The 11690-nt window shown below is 40.6% G+C and overlaps 1 protein-coding gene across 1 annotated transcript; it reads right to left on the minus strand.

The window, feature by feature from the left end:
* Window positions 1-200: 200 nt before the first annotated feature.
* Window positions 201-8468, minus strand: LOC136447760 (CUB and sushi domain-containing protein 3-like). Its single transcript, XM_066446804.1, has 9 exons — window positions 8396-8468; window positions 7468-7695; window positions 6441-6545; window positions 5709-5897; window positions 4494-4718; window positions 2260-2454; window positions 1642-1869; window positions 752-856; window positions 201-205 (listed from the first exon to the last, which is right to left on the minus strand). Exons 1-9 carry the CDS (start codon window positions 8466-8468, stop codon window positions 201-203), a joined length of 1353 nt encoding a protein of 450 aa, XP_066302901.1.
* Window positions 8469-11690: the final 3222 nt, after the last annotated feature.

Genomic DNA, 11690 nt, shown 5'->3' on the forward strand with positions numbered 1-11690 from the left:
CCAGCGAATCCCAGCTGAAACTGTCTCCAACCCTGTATCCGTTTTTCGGAACGCCGGGGTCCGGGCAAGGACCACTGCTCAAAGGAAATGCTAAGGCCACACAAATAACAAAAAATGTTAATCCACATTGAAAATGTTAACTTATTACATATCTGTGAAATGGATTAACACTACTGGACTACAATGTTTGTTGCTACACACTATGCTGTCAAGCACAAGGACACAATCAAACTAATCAAAACAAGGGCAGAACATTAAGATATCTGTTATACGCCCATTCATTGTTAACAGGAAAGTAGTAAACTGTAAAGAAAAAAGGAAAGTTACCTCAAATACTTGAATACCTAACGGTATGAACTTGTCAACACTATGGTTGATTACCTGTTGCCAGTTTTGTGTGATGCTAGCAGATTTAATTTTTGAGTTATCTAATCCAACTGTGACCAGCTGGTCTGACTATGTAATTATAACTGAAAATTATATCAGCTACAACAATAGTGGCAAAAACGTTACTTATATTGCCATCGAAAACACCAACGACAAAGTCACTGGGTATTTTGAAAATGGTGGCCTGCTGCTAGCGTTCGAAAACAATTTTACCCGTTAACAAAGAATTGGTGAACTAGGTTGTAATGTAATGTATCGGGTGGGTTGAAAACAACGTTATACTGTCTATATCATGCACACTGTCCTGCCATTTTTTCCTTACAATGTTTTACAATGGGAAAATTTACAGTTCTCTTCTCATTACCGTCGTAGAAGAGCTTGAAACCGTCCTCAGCATAAGAGTCGTCAGTGGTGAGGACAAGCTGGATGATGTTGGACGTGGACATGATTTCTTCTGGAATGTTTTGTCCTGTGAAAACGTAATAACCTTGTAAATAGACATGGTGATAAAAACACATCCCAAGATGTAAATGTTGATGTCACAACCTCTCAAAACCTACCCATTGTAGAAAAAGCGGGCCACATTGTCTTCCACTGCTTCCAAAAAATAATTCAAACCCAAAAAGCTTAGATTGTATTCCGTAGCAGTTATTAGAATAGTCAATTGTTCCACTTGTCACTATTGTTAACTTAAACTATCTGTATACCTTTCTATACATTGTTTCATGTTAATCAGCCCTCGGGCAAGATCTTGCAAATAAAAGTTTTTTTACGACGTCAGATGTCTAGCATCCTCCTAGCAGACCCGATATGTTACCTCCCATAACGGCCCTGCCCTTCCGAGCCCCTGAACACGCTTCTGGCGACGTCACCACCAAACAGCTTCCAGCCAATCAGCGGGTTTGCTAAAGCTCATGTCGAGCGAAGCCGCAAAGGACGCTGGGAAGCTATCAGTCATTCAGCTTACGTCTTACATCGCTTCTTAATTATTCATGAGCAACTAACGACTGTTTGTGCCAAATAAGGCTAGCTCATTAATCATTTATGAGCAACTGTCAGTGACGCCCCCAGAAGCCAAAATCTCCGTTCAAAACATCAGGGCTGATACCAGGAGGGTTTGCCTAACACTTCCCGAGCATTTTTCAGCGCTGATAAAGGAGGATGATGTCTTGGCACACCATCTAAGACGTAATCCTTGATACCGCAGATCTTTTGGTCATACTGAGACTGGCGACAAAACTACAGCAAACCTACCGCTGTATTCTCCTACCAAGGTGGCGTTGGACTTTGTGTCTCCGTCGAAGATGATAAATTTGTCATAGCCTTCCTCTAGAGAGAATTCAGCTGGTGAGATCTTTATCCCTTCCCCCGAGTCCACCTCTATGGTCCACGTGCAATTCAGGTTGCTGGGGTACTGGCCAGGATAGCCGGGAGAAAAAATGACGCCAGAAGATATTCCAGTCAGGTAACCGCCACAAGCAACTAGGAATGGAGAAATATCGTGTCAAAATATTTTGCTAAGTGTTCGTACTAGCAACAGTTGTAACAGAATCGTAGTCAAAACCTTCATTGAACCTCGGGACAGAGAAAGTTTTCGTCTTCCAATCATGCATAACGTGTTCTAAGGCTAAGACAACCAATTACAATTGGTTTGTGCGAAAAAAATGATGTAGAGCAACTTTATGGCTCACCTTTGACTGATTTTCCGCTGTATACATTGTTCAAATAGTTCTTTAAAAAGTGCTGTTTGTCCTAAGTACCTCTTTTTAATCGGTTTCCTTTGTGAACATGCCTCAAAATTGGATAACAAAGGTAAAGCTAGAACATCTAAGAAACATACAATAACGTAAGTGAATGTTAAGTATTTCTTACTTTCACAAGTTGGCGGAGGATGGTTCCAGCCCCTCTCATGGCCAGTCAAGCATCTGAGTTGTTCCTCACCCATCAAAGTGAAACCTTCAACGCATTCAAAAGTCACGATGGACCCCACGGTAAAGGTGTTCCCATACCTGTGGCCGCCTAGCGGAACTCCGGGGTCCGGGCAGGGAGCGTGCAGCAAGCTAAATTCTAATCCGAAAAATAAAACATAATCAATTTGTACGATGTAGATGTGTGTTAGAATCAATTGTAAAATGTTATTGATGTTTTGTATATGAAAATATATGATTGCAAGTTCGTTTAATGCAAAATATATATTGATTATAGGTAAAGCTCCCTAAATAGTTTAATCAGGTTGGTAAGTCGCTGAATAAAAAAAAATTTTTTACACAACCAAGAGATTTATTCCACCGACGTTTCGGTGACCATCTGTCACCTTCTTCAAGGCAATTCTGACTGGTTCACATAGCAATGCAGCATAGGTGTTGCTTCTTATACATATCAATGAGATGCAATCCCAAACGCAAAGTATTTACACATGTACAATCACAGGGGATGACATCACTATGTGGTCCCAGACGTACATAAATGTAACACATACACAACTATCGATCAAAAATAATGCAACGATTATCATCTATTTCTTAAGCATGCGGTCCCGAAACGTCGGCGGAATAAATCTCTTGTTTGTGTAAATAAAATAAAAAAGAGTCTTTTTTATGTAGGTAAAGCTGTTTTACAGAAAACGACATAACAAGTGACGAAAACAATATGCAAGACATAGCTAGGTCAAGTGCTGATTCCGTTGCCTCCTGACCTTCGTATTTGATTCTGAAGCCCCATTGTCTAATAGACTCGTCAGAAATAAAGACGACGTGGATGACGTTGGAAGTTGATCTGACTTCTCCAGGAATGTCTCCTCCTGTTTTAGAAATTGTGATAAGTAGACAAATAAACGCATGATAAACACTAGTCACCCTTTGAAAATCTTCCAAAAATACCATTCTAAAAGGGAAAACTAATTATAGTGATACAACGGATTTTCTTGATCTAGACAGATAGATCGTAGACTAAACAAGACGCGTGTACGACCATAGCACTTCCAGAACACGGAGGTTCAACTGCAGTACCGTCGGAAGCCGCTAGGAGATCCATTATCGAACTTGACCTTCGCCTCTCCAACACCTAACCACCTCATCACAAATATCATTAGGATCCATCCACTACTTCTCAAGTTATGCTGCCTACAGGCAAAACCACGTGTACATACAAGTTCCGCTACGATGTACATTGTTGAACTAGACTTTTGTCTTCCCGTAACAACCCACCTACCTACAATCCACCATAGCAAAACCGAAAACATAACCGTCTGGCGAGGATAATCAGACTTGAGGTGTCTTCTCTCACTATTCTGTTTGGTAAGTGAAAGAATTAGAGCGTCCCGTATGTCCATTAAAGAATACGAATAACGGAAAACAAAAGTCATTCATAACGACCTGTGGCTCTTTAAAGGGCATAAGACACCAAAATACACCATTTTTTTTATTATTATCTGAAATAGGAGTAGCATCATTCAAGGAATATAAAAGTTTAAAACAAATACACACCCTTCTGATGTTATCTAACATTGAACCATCAGAAACCATACTTCCATGGATCAGCTCTTTATTCTTATCTGATCTTCTCACCAGGTGATTACATTAATCAGTGACTAATGTCCAGTCATGACGTAATAATGAACACGGCAGTCGGTTCGTAACCTTACGCCACGGCTTGCGAAAGGCATAATTTGATGAGAAAACAGTGATTAATTATGGTGTTAACATACGATTAAAAGACACAACAATTTCTATTTTGTTTGCTTGCAAAAAATAGCGTTCTTTCCGAGCCGCAGTGCAGAGTTCCAAATCGGCTGCCATGTTCATTGTGACGTCATGACTGGGCAAGTCACCGATTAATGTAATTACCTGCATGGTGGGAAGAATCAAAAGTTTGAGGTATGAAGTTTTGATGGTTCGATGTTCAATAACATCCGAAGTGTGAATATTTTGTGAAAATTTCTATGTTATTAAACAATAATATTATGTTTATGTAATTTCAGGCAAATCTTAATGTTGATGTCCTTGGTGTCTCATGCCCTTTAATCTAACACTAAAATCTAACCTTTTATTCAACCTGCCACATTTTACTTTTCTGGCACGAAACATCAGAAACTGCACAAAACCTACCATTAAACTCCCCAATCAAGATGTCGTTATCCTCACGGCCACCGTCATAGAATATCATCTTGTCACTGTCATCTATGGACATGAACTCTGGTGTCATCAACACGCCCATTCCCAAAGCGACCTCTATGGTCCACGCACAGTCCAGGTTGTTGTCGTACCGCCATGGGTAGTTGGGTGAATAAATGAGACCAGACGTTCTTCCGGTGATGTTGCCTCCACATACCGCTGGGTATTAAATAAGGATGGACCAAGATTGTTTATTGGCGTTGTATAGATATAATCCCAATTACGTTGCACTGGGCGAATATAGCAGCTACCAGGCTCCGCGCGATCGCTGGGAAAATAGTAGAAATCGGCCAAATAGAGTGAATAGTATGCCAGGGGTAGTCCGCTATACAATGAAGCTCAATATGCGATCTACGGCATACTATTCACTCTATTTGGCCGATTTTTACTATTTTCCCAGCGATCGCGCGGAGCCTGGTAGAGGCTAGGCGAATACTGTACACGCATTTAAGTTCGAGGACTCAAAACCACCGCGAACATCTTTTTTCTGTCATCTTTCGGCCTACCCCTTTGTCTTAGTGCTACATGAATGTACTATATATTGTACAGTATTATCATATGTTGGAAGCGACTGTTTTGTCCGTCTGAAGCACCATTGTCGAGTCTCTAGTAGGAGGTTTCCGATTGGTTGTCCGTAAAGAAGCCGGTGTTTTGATTACTGTAACAGTATGTGACTATAGCGCTATCGCGAACTCAAAACCACCGTGAACGCTCCATTTTATTTTTACCGCGAACTTATTTAACAGTAACAGTACTATGTAAATACGTCATTGTTGAATAACGGTTTTTGGTTAGTGGATATGCCTTTGTCGAATAGGTATTTCCCATCCTCAGCGGTTCTGTAACAACGATGGTTTCTTTATTCTGTGTATTAATTCTGTTGATGATAGATAGATATCAGTTTAGTATCATTTATGACAAATTTCAGCTTTTTGCTGCTTCAAAAAGTTTCACTCATACTACCGAGTTTTCATCAAAGCAAAGTATGATTTGCGTTGAATATAAAGTGATGCGAATCGCAAGCAATATGTTTAGATTTTAATTCAAGAAACTGGTTCTTGTGGACATGGGTACTGGAAAAGCACGTATCCGTTTCAATTATAGAGAAGAAAAAGAAGCATTTTTTCCTGGAGGTAATTTTATGTCTACCTTCACAAGTTGGGGAAGAGCCGCCCCAGCCCTGTCCGGGCACGCAGGTGAGCTTTTCTTCTCCAATCAAAGTGAAGCCGTCATCGCAGGCGAATGTAAGAACCGAACCGGCAGAGAAATCATCTCCGGACCTGTAGCCATTGTCGGGAACGCCAGGATCGGAGCAAGGAGCTTGCATCACATCAAATACTGATGAAAAAGAAAGAGGTCTGTGCTCTCTTTGTGTTCTACATCTGTATATGATGAATTGTCCCAATAGTCGGCCTCTCTCTCTTTCTCCCCCTCTTTCTCTCTCTTTCTTTCTTTCTTTCTTACCTTTTCGCTTTCTTTATTTCTTTTTCTTTCGTTCTTTCTACCCGTCTTTCCCTTCTTTATTTATCTATCCATTGTGTTGTTGCAGTATATGCTACCAAACATTGGTACCGAAATAAAACGCCAAAGTTCTGCCAATCGCCTTACGAAATATCGCCACACATACATACTATAGGTGGTTGCCAAAACATCTAGGCCTGGATAAAGTAAAGCTATTGTACACGGAACCGGAATATAATACATTAGCCCCCGAAACCATTAATAGGCAGGGACGGGGGACATCACATACTATCTTTTTCATCTGACCCACTGCTTCAATCACGTGACAGAAGCAGTGGATCCATCTTGTACAATATTTCAGTGTTGGGTCGACGACCACGCAACATTGGCTGTAATAAGTCATGCTGCATTTATATTTACCTTCATAGTAGATCTTGAATCCATCTTCAGTCCAAGAGTCGTCAGTAGTTAAAACAAGGTGCATCATGTTGGATGTGGAGACGAGATACTGTGGAATGAACTGTCCTATAGAAAAGGGATGATTCCGTTTGTAAATAGATAAATCAAAAAACAAGCACATATCTGTATGTACACAAAGATTCTTCGTGTTGATGAAAAAGTATCAACTGACGAAGAAAAAGAAAGACAATTTTTGATGACCAGTGATCTTGAAAATTATTTCTCCACTACTGTCTAATTTTATGACATCTTAATATATATCTTAATATTTATTGCGAGTGAACTAATCAATCCAATTCTCTCCATAGCATTAGCTACGAGACGTACGCCTCCAGAAGGTAATTAAGCAAGCAAGTAAGCAAGATTAATTAACGCGATTTTGCATTTATTATGCAAATTAGGCCTTTATTTGGATGATTGTCATAAATCACATATGTTACATGTATTGAAGCCCTATTATGGAAAGCACCTGAATTATATCATTTCCACATTAATCATGCAAATAGTCCTAATTAGCACACTTTGTGTACATCTGTGTCTAAACTACCTGCATACTAAACATCATGGAAATCTGCCGTTCGTTTGTTCAGATGAAAATCCTCTTTAACGATTCTAACAAAAATCGCCCATGCAGTTCCAGAACAAGCTGATAGGAGGATCTAACCTACACAACTTTTTACATCAAACTTTTTACATCAAAAAATATCTGCCTCCAAAAATCAAAACCCTAACATGTTCAGGGCAAAAGATGCACCAACCGGCACCAAGAACCTACAAAATAATGTACCCACGTCACTCAATATCTCATCACAACCTAACCAGAGGTTCTAAAGTTATGCTGACCACAAATATCACACACACACAAACACAAACACACACACACACACACACACAAACACACACACACACGAATATACACACGCACACACACGCACATGCACACACACACAAATGATATCTCCATTTTTCATGGAGGTAACAAACCTACCGCTATACTCCCCCATCAAGGTTGAGTTAAAGACATTGTCTCCGTCATAGACTGTGAGTGTGTCGTAGTCCATTTCTAGGGAGAACTCTACAGGTTCTATCCTAATCACTTCTCCCAAGCCACCCTCTATCGTCCATGTGCAGTGTAAGTTGTTGCCGTACGTCGCAGGATAGTTTGGAGACAAGATGACGCCAGAGGATCGTCCAGTTATGTGGTCACCACATGCAGCTGGACATTGACGAAGAGGGGTCAAAATATTTTTTTATCTGGCTTTGTACAAACAGTAGTACTGTAAATGCAGAAATGTTCGCGCTGGTTTTATGTTAGCGGTTTTCGCGGCGACCGTTTCACCGCGAACACTTGGACCTGAGTGCGGCCATGGCAGACAGGATGGAGTGGTCGGCGGTTGTGCATGGACTTGCCCCGTCCCCCCGGGGGTCGACCGATGATGATGATGATGATTTTCCAATACTGTAGCAGTATGTGAATATAGCGCTGCCGCCAACATAAAACCACCGCGAACACTCCATTTTCTCCTTAGCGCGAAATAAAAACCACGCGAACTTAAATGCATTTACAGTATTATAGAATCACCGTGATCCATAAGAGTTCAGAGACCTCATAACTACATGAGATATTTCAAGTTTCCTGCATCATAATGCAAATTAGTCATTGAGACGAAAAAAAATTAAATGCATCAGGACACTGGAATTTTCTATATTAAATGGTAATTATACAGATGTTTACAACATATTTTTATATCAATTCAAATTTTCAATTTGTCAACATAGTGTGAGACACAAGACGGCTGTCGTGAATCTTATAGCTCAGATATCAGATCGGAAATTTTGCGTCCCTTACCAACCTCACAGGTCTTTGCTAGGGTCGGTCGGGGAAGCGGAAATACAACACTTTTTCTAGGCCTTACCGTTCTCCTGAGCTTGCCCCTGCAGGTGGTGTGACGTCAGTGCTGTCAGCAGCAGAATTGGCAAAAACCACATCGTGGCTGAAACTGTTTTCATGGCGCTATTCTTCGTCTCTTCAGAAGGTAACTGCAGCTAAACAAAATTGTAAAACATACTGTAAGCGTGTGATACTGGTTTTATGCTGAATTTTCATAACTTTTCAGCATAATTTTTACCTCCATGAAAAAAGACTTTTTCATGGGGATATTGTTCAGAGTGTGTTTGCGTGTGTGTTTGCGTGTGTGTTTGCGTGTGCATGTGTATGTTATTGTGTCACCGGATGCTTAAAGTCAGCATAACTGTAGAAAGTGTAGATGGATTGTAATGATATTTGGTATGTGGGTAGGTATTGGGAGGAGAAAGGTCAAGGTCGATTTTGGGCCCCCTGGTATATGTCACTGGAACTGCAATGGCGTATTTGTCAAAATCTTCTAAGGAGAATAACTGAAGAAAGGAACGACAGATTGTCATATTATTTGGTACCCAGGTAGGTTGGACAGATATGTACACACTGAATTGCAAATTATGCAAATTCAGTGTGTTTGCGTGTTTGTTTGCGTGTGTGCTTGCGTATGTGTATGTTTGTGTCACCGGATGCGTAAAGTCAGCATAACTGTAGAACGTGTAGATGGATTGTAATGATATTTGGTATATATGGGTAGGTTTTGGAAGGAGAAAGGTCAAGTCGATTTTGGGCCCCCTGGTATGTGTCACTGGAACTACAATGGCGTATTTCTCAAAATTTTTCATGGAGAATAACTGAAGAAAGGAGCAACAGATTTTAATGTTATTTGATATGCAGGTAGCTTAGAGATGTACACAATGAATTGCAAATTATGCAAATTGAGACTTAATTTGCATAAGTAATGAGGAAAATGTTACTTGATATAATGAAATGGTAATAATGCAAAACAGAATCTAATTTGCATAATCAATGGAGAAATGTTATAAACCCACTCTATTTAATGGTACGACAATTCGAAAATGCAACATATGTAACTGAGAAATAAAGGGACATTGATAAATAAAAGTTATGCAAATGAAGATCTAATTTGCATAATCGATGAGAAAATAGTGTAATTTCATATTGGTAGATAACTTGAATTTCATACTTGAGGAACACATGATATCAAAAAATAGGGCACAAGCAACCTATGGCACATAAAACACAACAAGCAGCAGCAACAACAAATAGCTTGGGCAAATAAAAAACACCATATATAAAAACAAATTTCATGGAGATGTGGGGTCTTCAGACTCTTGTTATAATTTTAATTATTTGATTTTCAGACGATGGTCTATCTCGTAAAAGTCACACATAGCTTAGGTGGGTCGCACGAACTTGTGCTCGAAAGCACGTATTATTTTATGGAAACTAACTCAGGACCGAAGAACGGATAGAAATTCGCGAACAAAGATTTTAACAAATCTATCCACCTACCTTGAGTTAAAGGATTTCTTCGTCTATAAACGCAGTGCCCTACATTCCAAGTCAGCGATAGCACTGGGCGGTAAGAATTTGATGCCTTACTAAATATTTTAGTATTTGTTCCACATTCCAATCTGCCCAGTAGCACGAAATCACTGGTGTATACCATAACCATCTGTTAGTGGGAAAATTTGTATATTTATGTATATTAAAAAGCGGGCAGCGTTCATCATGCTAAGGAAGGCCTGGGCCTCTAGAGGGATACGTAGAGCCACCAAACTCCGCATCTTCAACTCCAACATCAAGTCAGTCCTCCTCTATGGTTCCGAGACATGGAGAACAACTAAAGCCACACAGCACAAGATACAGACTTTCATCAACACCTGTCTGAGACGTATCTTCAAGATTAGTTGGTGGGACAGGGTCAGTAATCAGGAGTTGTGGGACAGGGCAGGGCAAGAACCAGTTAGTGGCCAGATCCTCAAGAGGAAATGGTCATGGATTGGCCATACCCTTAGGAAACCGAGCTCCAGTGTCACCCAGCAGGCCCTGACATGGAACCCACAGGGCAAAAGGAAGAGGGGGAGGCCTAGAAACAGCTGGAGGAGAGACACGGAGGAGGAGATGAAGAGTATCAGCAGTAGCTGGCAGGACTTGAAAAAGAAGGCCCAGAGACGAGTCCAGTGGAGAAGCATCATCGGTGGCCTATGCCCTGGCAGGGGCGAAGGGCCAAAGTAAAAAAAGTAAAAAAGCGGGCATCTCATTGGACTGTCCCTGTGTGCAACTAATAATTGCGGCAACTTTGCGGACTTTTTCGCCAATTATCCATTGCGGTCACACTGACGCAGAGGTGAAATATGTGACCTCTACAAACAAACTGACCTCGGCCGGAATGCCACATTTTAAGTTTTGGGCCCAAATTAGATAGATTTATTGGGAATTGTAGCGCTGCTACATAAAAACCAATGTACAGTGATTAACAAGAGATGTGCCGTGATCGCGCCTTTTGGCGTCTAGTTGGCGCAATGTTGCTAAATGTGACCTTATTTTTATTTTTCAAAACAAAATCACAATTACTGGCAACAAATGAGCGCCACTTGGCGATGATTTAGATCCGATTGGAGCCTACTCGCGCCAGACAGTTGGTGAATGCCACCCCGACCAACCAAACCACGTGGAACGCATTGAAACCCAGATTCGTATCAGCCATGACCCGACAAATCCCTTTCTAACCTTCGTTAACGACTACATCTGACCAAACAAATTCGCCAGTGAAATGGTGGAAGGTTTCAGCTTCCAAAAGATGTTTTCAGATTGACAATTTGCCACTTTGAAAGTGATTGAATCCGCCCGCTATTTAACGTTTTAAAAAAAGTTTCTACTACTTTTCTCTAAACGTTAAATCGCGGGCGGATTCAATCACTTCCAAAGTGGCAAATTGTCAATCTGAAAACATCTTTTGGAAGCTGAAACCTTCCACCATTTCACTGGCGAGTTTGTTTGGTCATATGTAGTCGTTAACGCAAGTTAGAAAGCGATTTGTCGGGTCATGGCTGATACGAATCTAGGTTTCAATGCGTTTCACCTGATTTAGTGATGAGGAAAACTTTGCCGTTTGGCAACGGAACATGAAATGCCATAGATTAATTACTATTACTTAGTCAGACATACATAGGATTTGGCGTCGCTGAAAATTATGACAAAAGGAGCAGGAATAGTGGATCTATTTCAATTGTATTTCAAGGCGTCTAGAACATGTCAAACCTTCACACGTACTGAAATGTGACACACTCCTGCCATGTTTTTTAAACCTTGAGTACACAAGATGA

The sequence above is a fragment of the Branchiostoma lanceolatum genome, chromosome 13 (assembly GCF_035083965.1).
Source record: "Branchiostoma lanceolatum isolate klBraLanc5 chromosome 13, klBraLanc5.hap2, whole genome shotgun sequence".
Lineage (NCBI taxonomy): Eukaryota > Metazoa > Chordata > Leptocardii > Amphioxiformes > Branchiostomatidae > Branchiostoma > Branchiostoma lanceolatum.

Excerpts from the sequence above, each read along its gene's own strand:
- LOC136447760 (XM_066446804.1), bottom strand. The coding sequence starts at position 8,468 with ATGTGGTTTTTGCCAATTCTGCTGCTGACAGCACTGACGTCACACCAC. Across the intron at positions 4,719-5,708 it reads CTCTTCCCCAACTTGTGAAG|CGGTATGTGGAGGCAACATC; the intron begins GTAGACATAAAA and ends TTTAATACCCAG. Across the intron at positions 1,870-2,259 it reads TCCTCCGCCAACTTGTGAAA|TTGCTTGTGGCGGTTACCTG; the intron begins GTAAGAAATACT and ends CTCCATTCCTAG.